At 48.3% G+C, this 18,913-nt stretch overlaps 2 protein-coding genes across 3 annotated transcripts; one reads left to right on the forward strand and one right to left on the reverse strand.

Annotated features, from left to right (window-relative positions):
• The first annotated feature begins 10,330 nt into the window (after window positions 1–10,330).
• LOC117898142 (PE-PGRS family protein PE_PGRS26) lies at window positions 10,331–11,527 on the forward strand. 2 transcript variants are annotated; one of them, XM_034807339.1, is made up of 3 exons: window positions 10,331–10,437; window positions 10,504–11,294; window positions 11,358–11,527. In XM_034807339.1, the coding sequence occupies exons 1-2, from the start codon at window positions 10,423–10,425 to the stop codon at window positions 11,290–11,292; spliced, it is 804 nt and encodes a 267-aa protein (XP_034663230.1). In that variant the 5' UTR covers window positions 10,331–10,422; the 3' UTR covers window positions 11,293–11,294; window positions 11,358–11,527. The 2 variants fall into 2 exon arrangements, with proteins under 2 accessions (XP_034663230.1, XP_034663229.1); XM_034807338.1 differs by having other exon boundaries at window positions 10,504–11,288.
• A 4,236-nt stretch (window positions 11,528–15,763) lies between these two features.
• Window positions 15,764–18,525, reverse strand: LOC117897095 (histidine-rich protein PFHRP-II). The gene is made up of 2 exons (XM_034805739.1): window positions 18,337–18,525; window positions 15,764–17,450 (listed from the first exon to the last, which is right to left on the reverse strand). The coding sequence occupies exons 1-2, from the start codon at window positions 18,346–18,348 to the stop codon at window positions 16,320–16,322; spliced, it is 1,143 nt and encodes a 380-aa protein (XP_034661630.1). The 5' UTR covers window positions 18,349–18,525; the 3' UTR covers window positions 15,764–16,319.
• Between the last annotated feature and the right edge of the window lie 388 nt (window positions 18,526–18,913).

An 18,913-nucleotide genomic window follows, 5' to 3' on the forward strand; every position in this document is an offset into this window, starting at 1 on the left:
GGTTCTCCCCCCAGGGCCTCCTCCTCCTGCTCCAACAATTCCGCAAGAAATCCAATTTATTTGCCTCACTTTTCGCTACAAGAAAGTGTTTTATTTGATGGAAATCAATTGATAAAACGCATTAACTGGAAGCTAAAGTTTCGCATCACATTCCCCGCCCCCAACAACGTCCATAAAACTGGTAGACAGAGGAAATATATGTGTATCTGCCAGATATTGTCGATTGTTACCACTTGGCATTGAATGGGCTTCGGGTGCTGGACGGGTGTTGGGTGTGGCCCAGTGCGGAGTCTCGCTATTAACCCCGAACAAGTTGCCTGAAGTGCTGCAGCCAAGACTCTCTTTTCGGATTTAATTAATCAAATTGAATTTGCTTTTCGATAAGAGTTCGAGTTGTTTCAAAAGTGGGCCCCAGAGGTAAGGGCTCCATGGAGAAACAATTTAAACGGGTAGCTCGGCATTCGGCAGATTTTGCCATGGACTTCACACGAATGTGTATGCATATACCTGGCAGATTTGCATAAGTGTGGCAAAAAGTTTGGGCCAGAGGCAGGAAGTCAGCCGATAATTGGGCTAGCAAATGGAAGTACAAACTGGGTAGATGGCATAAATTACAAAAGTTTCTGATTTCATTATGCCAGCCACACATAAACACAAGACAAACAACCAAGGCACCTCCTGGTGCTAGCAGGTCCTAGCAGGTCCTAGCTGGTCCTAGCAGGTCCTACCAGCTCCTGTTAGTCGTTAGAGGCATTTAAGTGCAAAGTTCACATCCGAATGGTCGAGCAAAGATGGCCAAACACAAATGAGGCAAGTTCCGACTCGGCTCCGTCCTGCTGCTCTCCCATCTGGCCAGCTTGGTATCTTTGTTTGCACTCGAAGGTGGTGGATAGACGAGGCCGATACAGAGGCGGATGGTGCCAAAGGCATGCAAATATCCACTGCTTTGTGACAATCGATGGAGCACACAGAGGCCGGGCACAGAGGCACTGGGACTTGGCTCTGTAATCGATTTGATTGTGTTAACTGAACTTTAACATCACAGTGGAGGGCAGTACAAATATCAACAGATGTCAAGGCCTGCCCCAAGAACCATTTCAGTTAAAGCCGCTCGAAGTTTTGTTTCAGTTTTGCAGAACAACCAGCAGAAGCAACAAATAAATCAGCTTGCTGAACTATAAAGCTGATTGACAAATGGAGCGGAAATAAAAATAAAAGCATTTCCGAGATCTCAGCAGCAGCAACACCACCCTGGGAGTAGGTGTACGAGCAAGCGGCCAACAAACAATGAACAAGAAAAAAGAAAAGTGAAGACAGCTTAGAGAGCTGCAAACTCAGCGAACTGTTTGCACACTTTTCGCCCGATGTAACGATGGGCAAAGTTTTCCATTCGAACAGTTTGGACCAGGTCGTGCAATGTATCGAAATGTTATCTAAAGGGAATGGTTCAAGGCTCACTTGAGGCTTCCAGCTGGCCTTGTCGAGTGCTTCAGTTGGCCAAGTGGTTATTTAACAGTTTAGGATAACTTTGAAGCGAATTCCTTTCGATCAGCCATAGCCATTGACGGTTATTGGCCCCGAATCGCCCCCACACAGGGGAGCAACCCACGCATACGCGCCCAATTGAGGGTCCCTAACGAGTGTGGCTGCCACAACCACAGACGCACGGTGACAATTTGCGCAGTGCGTTAATTCCATTAATTTACGCCTAATTGTTATGACCGCCCGAAGTGCAATCAAGGGACTGTCCCAGGACTCGCAAGTGTTTTGCCCAACAATGGAGCAAAAAAAAAAAAATTTTGCAACACACACGCAGACAGCCGACACCCCCTTGGGGCAAATGTCCAGCAGTGTGACACGTTTAACGAACAAACGAACAAACGAACGAACCAACGAGCCGGCAACGTGGCTGCCATGCCATTTACAGGACCCTTGACGGGTCCTCGCTCTGCGGTGCGCTGCGGTGCGGTGCGGTGCGGTCTCCCTGCTGTCAGCCACCTGCCTGGGCCATTTTGCAGTTCAATAACCCATTTCCTCTCTACCGTCAGTGGCCATGGAATGTGGCCCAAAAAACCGACGAAAAGAAATTGCCACCAAAAGTATTTGAAGTTAGAGTTTGCTGCCCGAGCAGCCAATCCACAAAAATGGCAAACAATTTGCTTTTATGGCAAAACAAAAAGCGAAGAAAGCCATGCCAAAGCGTGGATATACTTGAGGCAGGCCATTTCGACCCCATCCTGTCGCCATGCAGGCCCCCAAAGGGGCCACGACTCACAGTCGATTTCCGCCTTACTTTTTCCCCTGTTCTCCTTTTTTTCTGCTCTGTGCTGGCCTGGATTTGTGTCACTTGATAAGTTGTTTCGTTATTGTTGCTGATAATTTGTTGACGGAAGCATACGCTCTGCTCAATTCAATAACTTATTTTGTCCGATTCAATTATGATCCGAGTCCAGTTGACCTTATCATCGCCGACACTGGCTGACCCCGGTCCGCAATTTCATTTGAACGATAAGATCACTTAGCCTGAGTTGATTTATTTCGCATGAATGAACTCTGAGTTAAATGAAGTACATAAAAGTTAATTTCAGCCACAAAATAACTAAAGATAGTCGCAATTAAACGGCACAAGTGGAAACCAACTTTAAGAGTCGCAAATAAAATATTGATTCAAGTAAATAACATACTTTTAGGCAACATTTTGCAATGTTTCGTTCCAAGTTCATTGAAAAAGTGAATGAAAGAGGGTAGGAGCATAAATAAAATTGAAATTAATGCAACATTTTGTGGCCTCTCAGTCCCGAATGGCAACAGATGCAGACAACACACTGTCGAAATTGATTTGGTGGCCATTATTTGAAAGTTTATGGCCAGAAAATGCACAAAGAACTCAATTTCCAGCTGGCCCCTGGTCCTTGTCTATTGTTGGATCGCGAGTTGCCGATGCACATAAATTGGAAAGTTGGACACAGATGGGCTCCAGCTCACCTGGGCAGCACCTTCTGTGCTTTTATGACAGCAATCTCTGAGGGATATTTAAATCCTGCACGTGTGTCCAATGGCAATCCGCTGAAATTAATTTAAATTAATTCCGCACAAACCTTAAATTTACAAAATATTACCAATGGATAGTGATAGATTATGGCATTATGGATAGTATACAAATATTTCTATTGGAATGCATTCACTGCCACGAACCTAAAAGCTCCTGAAATTACCACAATTTCACCCACATTAGCGCTCTCATTTATTCATTCAGTATCATACTCGTGCCAGCAGAAAGGAACATTCCACATTCCAACTGCTATAAAATGTCCGCACTTAACTTTAATTGAAATTCAACACGCAACAGTAAAATAATTTCGATGGCTATCCAAAACATTATGCACTGGAAATTGTTTCCTTCACTCTTGCATTTATCTTTCATCTGGGAAAAGCGAAATGCAAGGGGCAGCGCTTTATTGATTTTGTGTAAGCGAAAGAGTTTAGTGCTGAGATTCGAGTTATTAATAGCTTGAGCTCTAGGATTTCACTTCTACAATTTACTGCCCGGGCATACAAATACTTTGGCTCCTCTGAAATGCTTAGAAATTCTTTGCCTTTCACGCAGATTAATGTGAAAACCAAAAATTGTATGAATACAATAAATTCTGGCTGAAAATCAAATTTATTTACCGAACGGGCTGACGGGGCTGACGGGTATTCAAATATGGAGCTCAAGTCAGGCAGTGTGTGCCTTTTGAGAATTCGGTCAATTGTCTGGGCTGTGGAAACTCCCACATCCTTAAGCTGACGGCATTCGTTCGCCCTCCCATGGTGCGAGCCAGTCACTCGAATGGTTTTTGAATGCGAAATGACTGAATGGCGGCGTACAGTGTGCTCCGCGGTTCTGCCTAAATGTCAGCACAGCCCTAAGCTGTGAGGATGGGTCCCATTGCCACTGACTGTGGCAAGATAAACAGACTCCCTGTCGCTCGGGTAAGCTGCTGCTGCTGCTGCTGCTGCTGCTGGCTTGGGACCACCGATGGCTGCTGGGGCTGGCATTAAACAGTTGAATGCCACTCAGCGCGGCCGTATCGTTTTCGTTTTTCGAGAGTTTTTTCTTCTCCCCGCCTCCCCCTAAAAACGAGAATTGCAATGGGCCCCGGGTTCGGTATGCAGTTAAGCAGAGCTCTGACAATTGTTGGCGCTGTAGCAGAACAGCAAAAACTGTGGCAATCTCCAAATCCAAAGTTGGCAGTTGCGGCTTTTTCTGCTTTTCGACGGCAGCATGACAAGTCTGAAACTATGCCACTGGTTTTTTTGTGCCCCTCGACACAAACAGTTGTGTGCCCGGGGGCTTGCAAATTCAAGAGGGTCGAAAGTTGTGCACGGAAAATGAGAATGAAGTTGTTTGCCAAGAGTGGGATTACTTATTTGGCAGTCACGTGAAATGACTGTTAATAAGTTTCACTCATAAATCAATTGGCTGCTCCACAAAAGTTCGTAATTACTGGATAGTTTATCAAAGCTCTCCTCTGTCCCAGTTGTAGCGATAGTTTTTACCATCAGCTTTCGAGAGTATTATGTAGTTGCAATTCTTTGGTCAACTCTTTGTTTTACAGCATAATTTGAATGCTTTCAATGGGCATTGTGCACGGGGAAACTTTCAAAACAATTTGCTGGAAGTACTGCCAATTATTTGTGCAGGGTGCTCCCCTGTATATTTTCCTTTGTTCTGAAGTACTGATTGAAAAATCTCTTGGTCTCCCATGGCGCCCAGCCTGTCGTGGGATGAAACCACAAAAGCAAACCCCCCAAGGCAAAGGCGAATTGGTAAACTTATCACGCAATTAGAGCTCTCTCGCACCTGGATATAATTTATGGGCGCGCACAAAAATGTAGGCAGCGCAAAAATTAAAAGCTCACCGAAAGGAAAAACCGAAAAGAAAACCATTATGTTAGCGGTGGGGAAATTTGAAAAATTATGTGTACATTCTGTTGTTGGGCGCCTGCTGTCTGGGTCCGGACTGGAACTTTGCACTTCCGCCCGGGGAGGGACAGCCAATACCTGGGGGAGCACAGCATTTGGGCATGATTAATGCGTTACAATAAAAGATGATTTGTTTTTTTGTTTTTTGTGTTGTTTGTGTGGCTCCCTGTTAACAATATGCCAAGCAGTGTGAAAAGTCAACAACTGACATAGAAAAGCCAAGCAGCATGGCCACCACCCCCGCACGAATCGCCCAGGTGTGGCCTCGGCTTGGGGCCTCTCCAGATGTTTGCTCACAGATACATTTTGTGGCTTACTGTGCTGCATGCAAATTGGCTTTGAGTGCCCCTTGCTTGTGGTCTCGATGATTGGTGTTTGGGCTGCGGCTACGGCTTCGGCTCCGGCATACAGGCATAACAGGCCAGAAATGAAACCGAAACGAAATTGAGCCATTTTGTGTGAATGAGCGAGGCAAATGCGGCAATAAATAACCAGGAAGCCAAAAGTGGATCTTGAGTTGCCATCGTCATCGTTCTGCCCCTGGCCTCCCATTTATGCATGTCACTTGTGGGCTTTAGTTGACTTTGTTACGAGTATGGCCTTAAAGGGAATCAAATGCCAGCCGAATGCTATTAATACAATGCTGTTAAAACATAAATGTGAGAAGGATTGTTTAGTGGTTGTGCCATTTAATTCTTTCTTCTAAAACGTTCAAACTCGTTGAAAATACTCAAAAAATTTACGCAAATATGAGAGTGCTCTCTGACAGGCGCTTCTTCGCTCTTGTTCTCGCGATCTCCTCTTTGTTCTGCTCTCTGCTCTCTCGGGGTGGTCCGCGTCTGTTTACTGAAGCCAGACTTTTTACATATGTATGTACATACATACATACGTATGTACATGCATGCACATAAATATATGTATGTAAATAAAGGCATGATTTGAAGGAACAACAAGCCGTTCCGGGGAAGCTTTCAACTCAAAAAAGAGAAAAAACAACCAAAGAAAAAATATAATTTGTTACATGAAGCCAAAAGGAATGGGAACCAGTAAATTTATACATAGATAACTATGTATGTACATATATGCCAAGGCACAATTTGGCCACCAATGAAATATTAATATAGACCAAAATGTCATTTTCTGATGCGTAGAAGTTTCTCAATATAAAAAAAGATTCCCATTGAAGTTAGTTTTTGTGGCTGCTTCAACTTTTTGCCCGATGACTCATCGAAATTATTGCTGAAGCAACTGGGAAACTCAAGTTGTCGCCATATCAACAGGTTGGGTTTCGGTTCTGTTCCTGTCCCAGTCCCACTCCCTGTCCTTTTTCGATGACGAAATCGAGTTTCTTTTGGCATTTGAGTCATCAGTGGAGAGAGAGCGGGAAAGCTGGAACCGTAATGGGAGAGGAGCCCCAATAATAATCTGCAATGCTCATAAATGGCGAAACCCTATGAATAGAGCAAATAGATAAAATAGTCTACAGACTCTGGGTGGGTCCCGGTCACGGTCTGGGTCTCTTGTCTCTCCTTCGTTGTCTGCCCCCTGTCGCGGCAGACGTTTATGCAAATGGGCGACGAGCCGGAGCATCTTTCGCTCTATGAATAGCACAAAAACACACAGAAAGCTCGAAGGACAGTACATTCAATTATCAAGGACTGCGCCAAGACAAGAAATAGAAGCAGCAGCAGCAGCCGCGACAGCTCGTCTGTACTTTTAGTTTTTTCCTTTTGCCTGTCACAGACAGCAGCCGTTTACATAAATGACTTTTGTTCCGGGGCGAAGCTGGGACTGCGATTGCGATGCCTCTCCCGATTGCGAGTGCTGCTGAGATTGTGGATTCTGTGGCTGTTAACACCAATTACATAACCTGACAAGATGAAGCTGGAACAAGTGCTCGCAGCAGCAGCAGCACCGGACAATGCCGCGACAAAAGCGCTGCAAAAGCGCAGAAGGCTAAGAAAGTGTCGCGTAAGCTTCCATTCCCAGAAATGTTGTCCAGGCGTGCCTGTGGGGCTTTCCCCCCACCCCGATTTTCAGTTCAACTTATGAAAACTTCGTTTCCCCCTTTATGCCACTTCCTGCCACACCCTTGCCTGGCTCCCTGGCTGCTCCCTTGGCGTCAATGGTCTGTGCGTAAATTGCACGCCAAAGAGGCGAAATATCTGCCCGATAAGGGGATACAGGACTTGAGAAAATTGGGCTCAGACCAACTGGCGGCAGCAGGCCCATAAGTCCCTTAATCTTGGGCTGCAGTACAAGTATTTATGGCAGGGATATTCGAGGGATTTCAATCGAAATATCAGGCTTAACACTTGACGTCGCTGAAATTGCCTCACTTTGGTTATGGCAATAGCAGAATCTTAAAGCAAAACCAGGCTCGACTCCACCATTACGAGTGTCGAGTTACGTTTTTCGAGTGTTTGGTCCATTGGTTTCTGGTTAGCTGGATGGCCCGTGGCCCGTGGCCCGTGGCGGCGCCAACTGTGCTCGTAAATGTTTTGGTCATTAGCCCATGGCGTGAAAACCAATAAACGCGTCGGGCGCATAGAAATAAAGAAAAAATCGAGGGAAAAACGAGGAAAAACCAAACAGTGGCGGAGGCCACTGCCCGGCGAAAATTGCAATGAAATCAAAAACTACAAAACAAAAACAAATGCCTTTATGATATGGCCATAAACGCCGGCCAGGCTGCCTCCACAATGGGCCAATTTGTGGCGCTCAATAAACGCAATAAAAATATTGCAACTTTTATTAAAGCCAACCATTTTTGGCCACATTGTGTGTAAGCTCTTTAGTCACTTGTTTGTCTTTCCCTCGCGGTCAGTGGGGGGTTTTTTGCTTTGCTTTTATGAGTTATTATCGGAGCCGTGAGTGTTGGTCAATGTATTTGCGGTTTGAAGACCAACAGCCACGCCCACACTCCGCACCACTGCCACAAAAGAGGATAACTTTAATAACAGCTCCCTGGATTTATTGTGACTTTAATGCGGGGTTTTGTACGGGATGTCTTGTTCTGTGTTCTGTGTGGAGTATTATTATTGATGATGCCGCTTGCTGCTGCTGCGACAGGTGCAAAGGCATTCAAGGAACACCTTGATGAATCCCATTTCAGTGAGCAATTCGTTGGCCCATCCATAAATCATAGCCACACAGCCAGAGCGTCTGTCCGTTTCCATGCCATTCACATTTATTTTAAAACCCTCATCCAATTGCAACAAATATTTAATGAACAAGCAATTCCAATTCATTTCTTTAATTGAATCGACCGCCACGATGGGCCAGCGTCCGTGGGTGTAATCCACGTATTAAATATCATGCGGCATAGTGTGGTGGCAGTTTAATTCAGTTCCGTTCTTGGCCATGCTTTTCACACTTCACGGCCTGCACTCGTAGAACTTCGCACATCACACATACGCCCCATTGCCCATTACGCATTCGCCCAGTGGTAATCATTTCTGTAAACTGTTTTCGATCTCCGCCTCGTGCGGTCATCATGCCACATCCCAGCCATCATTCAGGCCACGTAGGGGGAGGGAAACCTTTTTGTGTATTGCCCACACACACACACACACACAAACACAAGTCGTTGTCCCGGAGCTTTTCACATGGCCGTCAGGGGCAACGGAGCGACAGAGACTTGACTTGGCCTGTCTGTCAGGCAGCTAACAAATGGAGGAGCTCCCCAAAGCGGCAGCAGAGAAACTATTTATATGCGGCCCCAGGCTAGCATCGATGTGTGTGCCATGGATGGAGCCTGAATGGATGGTTGGCTCCGGCGTTTGTCCATCCACTGCGTGGCCGGACCAGCCATTTATGGGCAACATATTCGAGCGCATTGTTTGCATCTGCGGTGCGTCTTCGCGTTGATTAATCGATGTGCCAGCGAACACGACGCTCGCATATCTGCAGTGCCAGCAAAATGAATCACAGCGAACGAACTGCTGGGCATAATTCCACGTGCCTCACGCGCTCCCAAGTTGACGCTCTCCTAATTGGCAGAAACTTTCGTAGGAACGCGTACACATGCGAAATCTTCGCAAGGAGCGACGCACGGCTAGCCAAATAAAACTGGCACCCAGACGACTCCTTTCCGGGACGCCATTCCACGCCACAGCCTGCTAGGCCTGCTCCTGCTGCTCCTCCTTCTGCTCCTGCTGTGAATAATGTTGTTGCTTGTGTTGCTAAATGCTAACGATGGGGCGCTAGGATGGGGAGTCAAGGGTTGGGGCAGACTGCGCCCCGGAAAGCGTCACAAGACGATGATGATAATGGCCTCGTTGCCATTACTTTGTTAAGTTGCCCCCTCTGCGTGTTGCCTGTTGGCTTAATTGATTTAGTTGAAGCTGCGCAGAGTTTAATAGTTTCACATCATCTATAAGGTATCCGGGGAGCCTCAAGGAGCTGTCGTTCACTCTCTCCCTCGCTCCATCTCCCTCTGTCACGCTGTCAGTTCATTTGCTGAGGCATTTAATTTTCGCCAGCACTGTGTTACACATTGCCACGCGCTAACAGGGCAAAACCGGTTGAACAGCATCGCATCCATGTCTGTGGCTGCCGCGTCGCATGCAATCCAGTCCAGCTATTGAGTCAACTTGGTCTGCACCGCCAACGGGCCAACAAGCCAACAAGCCAACGGTGTAGTCAGCCTCCCTTGGGAGCTCGGATTGCCAACTGACGCCTCATCGCCATGAATGGCATTTTATCTAATCCACGGCAAAACAGCGCACCACGGCCCGATGTGTTTAAAAACCCATTTCAATTATTTATTAGCAGATTAAACACTGAGCAATTTCAAGAATCTGGTCTGGTCTCAATGCTGCAGGTTCGGTCTAGATGACCAGAAGAATGCGCTGCCAGCTGGAAGCTTATGGAGATACGAACAGGAAAGCATTAAGAGGCAGTGCCCAAATAAAAAGAAGACATAAAGGAAGTGAAATCTAGCTTTCACAGTACCCAAGCATGAATCAATGAATCAAATCTGATATGTTGCAGCCTGATCCATCTTGTGCTTGTAGTAGGACAACCCCCCAGCGCTGCAGACCAACTCAATCCCTCAATGACTGTCAATCGAACAGCATGTGAGGCCAAGTTCAGGCGTAATTCCAACTGCGTCTTTTGATCGTCTTTCCAGCTCGTACTTGCTGCTGGTTTGCCGCTGTTTGCCGCTGGCTTCTGGTGCACATTACACACATTAACAAGATCATTCTCACTCGTAATTGTTGTTGCTGCAATTAGCGTTGGTAGCACTTGATTTATGCCAGCTGCCAGCCATGCAAAGTGGAGCTGCCTCCATGTATAGACAATGTCTCCGCTCGCAAGCTCCGAGCAGCCATTGTCATCGTATAAAAGCTGCTGCAGGGCCTGGAAAATTGAGTCAGTCCCACCATAGAAACCGTCAAGCACGGACGCAAAGGGATTTGCCACAATCTGTTCTCTACACTCTGGATAAGATGCGAACGACAGCGGTAAGCGTGCTATTGATTATCCAGGGGGAACAGAAGCATTCATTGAATGGGTTTCCCCTCCTTCAGTTGCTGCTGCCGCTGCTGGGCCTTTTGGCCATCCAATTAGTCGATGAAGGAGCAGCCCATGTAGTGCCCCTGGCTGGCACCTATCTCATCTCTCAGGCAGGACCAGTGCTGTTGCTAGTCCAACCTCCTCCACCGCCACCACCAGAGGATGATGGCTCCTACAAGCCTCCCGGACCCGCAGAAGATGGCTCGTGGAAGCCACAGCCTGGGTTGGAGGGTGAGCCAGAGCCCGATCCACAGCCAGAGCCAGAGCTCAGCCAGAGTCAAGATGGAAGCGCCAGCTCGGAGGATGGAGGTTCCCTGAGCTCGGACGGCTCTGGATCAGCTGCAGCCGAGGCTGCGGCCGCTGGTGATGCTGCAGCTGCCGCTGGAGGAGGAGCTGGCGGAGCAGGACAGGCCGGACAGGCTGGCGGTATTCTTGGTGGCGCTGGAGGGGCTGGCGGATCTGGGGGCGATGGCAGCGCAGGAGGCGGTGGTGCTGGGGGCGGCGGCGGTGGAGGAGGAACTCTCACATCCGGCCAGAGCGGAGAGACTGGACAGCCCGGTGCGCCCAGTCCGTCTGGACCACAGCCTGACGGCGAGGACGGCGCCGATGGAGCCGACGGAGCAGATGGTCCTGATGGTTCCAAAGGTGGCAAAGGCGGCAAAGGTGGAAAGGGAGCACGCAATGGCGCTGGCGGAGGTGCCGGCGCAGGAGGCGCCGCAGCCCAACCCGAACCACTGCCGATAGCTCACGCCGTTCTCGTCCCAGCCCCCGTCTGGCCCGATCCGGAGCTGAATTTGATGTAAGTGTGAGAACCTCTGGAAGGCAGGAGCAAGTGTCATAATTCATAAATTCTCTACTCCTTTCACAGCCACGTTATCTAGCTGCAATCCCGACCCCTCCGCCATTTCCCAGCTACCTTTTTGATAGCCGATTAAGCATCCAATTAGTCTTAGGTCTAGTCAGTGTTTTTGGAACTCACATTTAAGTACCTTAAGCTGAGAGCAAACGAATATTAAAATTCGATTACACAGTGTAGAGGCTTGCAAGCTTTTCATTTCGTTTTGCCCACAAGTTTATGTTTCAATATTTGTAAACAAAAGCAGGAAAAGGTCAAATGTTGTGACACTTTTCATGTCCATCTGCCACAGACGGCGCCCATCCCGTGCAGGCGGCGGGATGGTTAAAATACCAACAAATTTGCTTATAAAAATGCATAACAATGCCACGAAAATTTCGACCCATTTCTCGGCTAGGGTGCTCAGCCCCAGTTAAAGTTGTTTATAAGACTTTATGGAACCGATGCCAGAAAGAAGTATCTGCTTATTCAAAGCCTTCGTTATGCATTCTAATGGAAGCGGGAAACAAGCGATCGGGATGCGGTTCGGTCCCAGAACCAACTTTGCAAGGATAGTCCAAGTCCGGTTTTATCTACGTTTTCTTTTGCTGCTTCAATTGCTTAAATTTGCTTCAATTTGGATGCTTGTGCTGCTGCGCACGTGTTTTGTCATTGTCATGTGTGAACAGTTTGTGGAAAAGTATTTTAACACGTTCGTATTGGCCGATTGTTGTGGCAGTTCGACTGCGCCTGAAGACTGTGGGGAGAAGGAACGTTGCTTGAAGCGTTCAAACGTGTCAGAACTTGTAGAACCAGGCTCCAAGCAATCAATTCTACATGGCTTCTACATGCAGTCGACACACCAAAAGTGATGCACACCTTTTGGCTGAACAAACTGTTTACCTCAAGCTAAAGCTTTACATTTTCCAATAAAAATACGAGAATCTAAAGGGATTTTGCTGACAATAATTTCTAATCGCCAGTCAACAGTCGGCCAAACAATCCTGCAGACAACCTCAGACAAAGCCTTTATTTTGGCTGTCAATATAAAATAAAATAAATTGTTTCTAATGAAAAATTACCCACAAGCATGGCCAAAACCGCACACAGGTGGGTATGCAACGAAAAATGTGTGTTGAGGGGGAATTTAAGGTTTACACGGACATCGACAACGACATCGACATCAAGGCCAATTAAATGTTTTGTTCTGTAAAAGCTTTGACAGCAAAGTGGGCAAATGCAATTAACACATGGCTGTGGCATGCCCATACACTGGGGATTCCAAAATGCTAATTATGCACGTCAATCAGATGAGATTCTGTAAATTTTGAACGGTGAAAGCCAGCGACAAAATATAACATTTTAGCATGAATAAACATAAATAAAAGCTTCGAGTATTTACATTGTAGCAGCAGAGGAAAGTAAACTTGAACATCAATCTCCCACGGGGGAACTCGCGGAGAGGAGAAAGGTCAAAGGAGGACAGCTTCCGTTCACATTTCCCAACGCGTCCTCTATTTTGCCATCCATGTCATAAATCTAACCCATCGTGAGGACGTGAGTGAGTGCTCTTTGTATTTCGATTTTCCGCTTCCGCTTTGGCTTACTTTGTGCCACAAATGGCGCGAAATATGCTGAGAATCGAATTGTCCCGGTTGCATTATCTGCCTTGCAACATTGTTGCTATCAAAAATTGTCTCGGGTGTGCAACGAGCGTCAAAGGTGGCGCGAGAAATGCATTTGTTAAGTGCTCGATGCCGTATCGCAGCTGTGACAAAGTAAGAAAATGAAGTTACCCCAAAGTCTGAGCTTTACTTTGGCAGAAACAAAGTAATTCTACTGTCCGCACTTAAGCATATCTCTATCTGTGCATTGTCTAGCACAAATTGCCAGAGACTCTGTGGATTGCAACACGTATTCAAATCCGATCAATTAGGCCATAAATTAACGCCTCAACCATAAATTAAATTGATGCAAAACATAAAAGCCATTTGACCAAAAATATGCAAAATGCACCGCAAAAAGAACGCCCACCACATAAAAGCTACAAAAATAAAAACAAAAACCAAAAACTCTAAAAAAATAAAGACAACGGCAACAGAATGGCAGGGCAGGAAATCGTTTACCAATTTTGTTATTTTAAAGATTGTTGGCTAAAAGGCGTTTTGCTGGCTGCCAGATTGGGTTCGGGTTCGGGTTCGGGGTTTGGTGCCCTGACTGGAGGGCCAAATGGCACAATGGCCACGGTTCTGGCCCCCACAGCCATAATGGATTCAGTTTGGCCAATTGCTTGGCATGCAAATGAAATTCTTCAATTCGAATCAAATCGCGGAGTGGGGCCCCAAGTGGGGAGAAGTGGTGTGCCAGCGGGTAGCGGGTTGTGCAAATCAACGGCAGAAATTGCAATAATATTATTTGGCAAAAAGAGCTACAACAGCAATGCCGCTGCACATTCACTTTTGACTGGATTCGGACACGCCCAGACACTTGTAGCGAGCAGGGCGGTCGATTGGTCGATTGGTCCACCGGCTACCGTTTGCTGGCTAACATTCTGAGCCACACAATCGCAATTTAAACAATTTCGACTACCACCAGACGGTGGCATGCCCATAATTAAATTAACAGCCGGGTCAGTAACCGCCGTCTTGGCATCCCCACCTGCTCCCCCGAAGGTCACTCTCGCACACTCCTCCAAATGTATTTTCAAGTATTTTCAAAACTGATTCCACTTAGTGTTTCAGTCTGCCGTAAATTCAAATGCCAATGCATGCTTAATTGAATGGCAGGCACTGAGCGACCGAGCCCATGTCCCTCCAGACCACCATCCAAAATTTACGATGGCCGGGGCCAAGCCTTCGCACGGGGGGTACTACCCGGTACATCGTATATCGTCTCCTTTGCCTTGTCGGCCCATCAGACAGGGGTGCTCGGTGGTTTATGCGTGGAAAATTGAAAATCGCCGGCCACATTTTCACTTTCCGTTGGCAGTGAATGTGACCTTTGCGTGTGAGCCGTGGGTTGTTGTAAATGTTTAATTAGTTGCCGGTAGCCAGGCCAGGCCAGGCCAGGCCAGAAAGCCTTCCTACCCACTGCCAAGGTTATTGATTGGGCCAAAGGTTGCACTTGAATTTATGGCCCACAGGCAGGCATTTAATTTCGACTCGACCTCCCATTTCCCACAGATGCCATTTCCCAAATGGAGGGGAATCCACGACAGCCTTGACAAATGCCGGGCAATCTATTTGTTACAAAAAAAAGGGAAAAACTTGTTGCCCAGCTTCACCCGATGGCAGCTCCGTTCCCCCCCAAGTCGAGTGACACATTCTCCGCATAAGACACACAAATTGCAGGCGGCAAAAAAACAAGACTCATACCGCATTGATTGATTGTTTGTTCACTCTCTGTGTCAGGCCACATGCCCCGTGTGCCACCACGCTTCAGGCATTCCCCCACCACTCACACAAATATGTACATATACATATGCCCCCGCCTGTGTGAGTGTATGCAAACTTCAATCGTTGCATTGCAAATATTTATGTTCCTTTCAAACTTCCATCCTCCCCCCTGTCATTGCAGTCAACGCAGTCATTGTGGGGTGCGCGAGCAAAGTCGTCAGAGATGGAGATGTGTGCCAGAGCTTAAAACTCCCACAGCAGGGGGAGAAGTGGAATTTCTTAAAGATGAACAGCCAAATAAATCACATTGTAAGCAAATTTAACCAGCACATGCTGGTATTTACCACGACGAATATGCACCACAAGCTTAAATAAATCCGAATACGAAAATGCTTCAATTACAGCCTCAACTAAGCTATGACCATTGTTCGCTATTTACACAACTCACTGTACATGGTTCTGGCTTAAGCTTCCGCGCGGCGGCGGCCGTTCTTTCGTCTATCTATCCCGCCTTCTTCGTTTCTGCACTTCTCTCGCGCTCTTTCTTTCTTTCGCCTAGACGTAGCAGCAGCCTCAAGGTGCGCTTAGATCTAGCATATGCTTGCGCTCGCCAGCGCCCGTTCTTTCGTCTCTCCATCCCACTTTATTCGTTTCTGCACTTTTCTCGCGCTCGTTCTTTCTTTCACCTCTACGTATGTATCAGCAGCCCCATCTATATCTAGCATATGCTTACGCGCGTCAGCGGCCGTTCTTTCGTCTACCCATGCCGCCTTCTTCGTTCATGCACTTCTCTCGCGCTCTCTCTTTCTTTCGCCTGGGCTTAGCAGCAACCCCGAGCTGCTCCAGCGCTCTCCTACAATCGCCCTCTCTCGCTCTCGCCTAAGTTGTTCTGCATAGGGCACGGGCAATTCGGCGCTTCGGCCCTGCACCTAACTGTAAAGCGATTTACTTTTTGGAGTAATGTAATCTCGGCGATAATTTGCAGTGAGAAGAACGGTATTTGTTTCACACAAACTCAATCATTTCAAAAATCAATAGTGGCAATTTGTGATCAAATACATTTTTGCAGTTTATTTGTCTGTTTGCAGTTTCGTATAATATATAGATTCATATCTGTTCAGATACATAAAGATTACAACAGTTATTTACAACATACTCATACAGCGTTTCTCAAACGAAATTGTAAGGAAGGAAATATATAGAAAACAGTTTACACAGGTAAAGACAAATAGAAGAGGAGAACAGGAGATAGAAGGAAGAGTAGATTGATAGACTTGTAAGAAGAAGGTTGGATACAGTTTAGCTGGGACTCAAGTCAGGCTCGATCGTTGCTTAACGGGCAAGGAAGCCACTGGCAGGTGTGACTTCAATCTCCCGTTTTTGCGTCTGTGTGTGTGTGCGTATAGTGGAAACAGAAAGAGGCAAAGAGTAGATTGGAATGCTGCTAGAGGTTAGTGACAGTTACATTTGTATAAGCTAGCTGGCTTCGGTAGTCGGTTAGAGTGAAACGAAGGGTGTCAGGCAGAGTGTTTAGAGATATGCTCGTCTCGTCATCGTCAATGTCGTTGGCACGAATACACCGGAAACTCCGGTCTCCCGTTTAGTAGTGATCGTAGTGGCTGTGGTACTGGCCATCGTCCTCGTGGCCTCCAGCAGCTCCACCGTAGTAGCCACCATGGGCACCGGCTCCGCCATGACTGGCAGCGGCAACGGCGTTCAGGTGGGCGGCGCGGGCATGCTGCACCTCTGCGGGCTCCACGGGCACACCGTTGTGGATCACCGGAATGTGGATGGGACCGTTATGCGCGTAGCCGCCGGCATAGCCACCGTGGCTGCTCTGGCTGGACTCCCAGCGACCGTCGTAGCGTCCGTCATCCCAGGAGCTGTGTCCACTGCTGCCGTGGGCGGAGGCCTGCGAGAGGGCGGCGAAGTGGGCAGCCTTGGCATGCTGCACCTCGGGTGTGTCGACGGGAACTCCATTGTGGATCACTGGCACATGGTAGTTGCCGTGGGCAATGGGAGCACCGACATGGCCGGAGCGGGCGGCGGCGTGGGCGGCGAAGTGTGCGGCCTTGGCGTGCTGCACCTCAGGAGTCTCGACGGGAGCGCCATGGGCATGCGCCACTTGACCCAGAGCCTTGGCATGGGCGGCATAGTGCTCAGCCTTGGCGGCCTGTACATCGGGCGTGTCGACGGGCACTCCGCCGTGGGTGAGTGGGACATGGGCGGGTGCTCCGTAGGACCATCCTCCACCGTAGATCGAGCGCTTGTACAGGTGATGGCCTCCGGAATTGTGGGCGGCGGCAGCGTGAGCGGCGGCATGAGCGGCCTTGGCGTGCTGCACCTCGGGAGTGTCGACGGGAACGCCGCCGTGAGTCAGCACGGGGATGTGGATGCCATGAGCATAGGGCGCATAGGCGGAGTGGGCGTGGGCGGCAGCGTAGACGGGAGCGGCATGAGGAGCCTGGGGCAGGTTGGTGCCTACAGCATTGAAGCCGTGATGCGGATCGGCGGTGTAGGAGACCGACTGCACGTGCCCGTGTCCGTCCACGTAGGAGTATGAGCCGCGGGTGGTGCCGTCGTGGGCGCGCGTCTCGTGCTTCTGTGAGTTGGGATCGGCATAGCCGTAGGAGTAGGTATGGCTATGGGGGTCCAGGTGCTGGTACTGTGTGGACACGGCTCCATGCCACGAGGCGGACACCGTCGAGACGAGCAAAGCGGCGGCAATCAACTGTCGAGAGAGGTGAGAGAAGTGTTATGTCATGACTCATGATTGATCTCAGGCTAAGACGTAACTATCGCCACCTGGCGCGACAATAATTACTCCAGATCCCCGCCCTCGTTCCCGTTCCCACCGCTCAAGTGACACACACAGAGAGAGTGCTCTCTTTTGCAGCTGTTGCTCTGCTAACCTAATTACATGGTTTACTTTTTCCACTTTCGCTTTCTGTGGCCAACCTCTTGGCAGCCCATCCCAGCCCCACACACGCCCAGCTCTCGCCTCGCCTTCTGGGAGCTCTCAAGCGCAACCGTTTGATTTGATTCCGAGATACTGGCTCAGGCAATTCGTACTCGTAGATGTTACCACATGCTGCATGCGGGTCGATTATGTATTATGTGTCGGGTGAGCAGGTGAGCGGCTCGATTTGCAACGGTTTAGCTCGGTGGGGGGCAGATGGCGGGCGGAGGGTGGCTAAACTGTCCGACATGCAACATGTCAACGGCTTATCAGCGGGATTTTGTGCAGCATTTGGGTGGCAACTGATGGATTGCCGTGCGGTTTGCTGTGTGCCTGACATGGCCGAGGTAATTGACTCTCGAATGGGTTGAAGGATAAACACCGGCTGGAGCCCAGGTGGCATTTGATTGAATGTAGAATTCAGAGCTTAAAGCAATGATTGAAAGTGAATGAAGTTATTCAAAAATCTACCACGATTGGATTTCTGTTTGTTGTTGATTTGTATTAACAGTGAAAAGATCTATTATCCTGCCAATTAGGTGCCTAACTATACGAAAATCTTCTCTGTTCCTTCTGTTTCAGCAGCCACTGAACCACTCGCTTATCCTTGGCACGAATTTATCCTTTTCATGGCTTGGCGTTTACATCGGGTACTTACAAATGGCTTCATTTTCGTTTCACAGAGAGTTAATCACAAGATTGAGCTTCGAAAAAAGGAGTTTGGCAGAGGGACAGGATACACTTGGGGTGAACTACTGCAGGAGAACTACACACGACACGACACTAAGCACTGGGTCGATGGACGCTGGTTGAACCTCCTAGAACCACGACTAGGACTGTTAACGAACTGTGCTGACTGCTGGCTGGCGGCTCTAATATATACCGCCAGAGACTGCAGCCGAAACGAACACTGTGGCCGAGACGGCGACAAGTAACAGGGAGAAAGGAACAGGGATCGGGGGGCCGGGCTGAGTCGCCGGCGAATTCGAATGCGAATGCGCAGCAGCAGCAGCAGCAGCAGCAGCGGCGCAACTGTAACAAAAGCAACACAAAGACACACATTGAGAGCCGAGCAGAACAATGTGGCAAAAGAGTAATCGAATTACAACGTTAATCGAAGCTTAAAGCGGGTTTTGGCCAAAGCCCGAAGTCTGGTCCAAAGCCGAAGCCGCAGCTGCAGTCGCTGCTGCAGTCGTTGTCGCTACCGCAGCCGCAGAATGTGTATCAATCGAGCA

Source organism: Drosophila subobscura, chromosome O, assembly GCF_008121235.1.
Source record: "Drosophila subobscura isolate 14011-0131.10 chromosome O, UCBerk_Dsub_1.0, whole genome shotgun sequence".
NCBI lineage: Eukaryota > Metazoa > Arthropoda > Insecta > Diptera > Drosophilidae > Drosophila > Drosophila subobscura.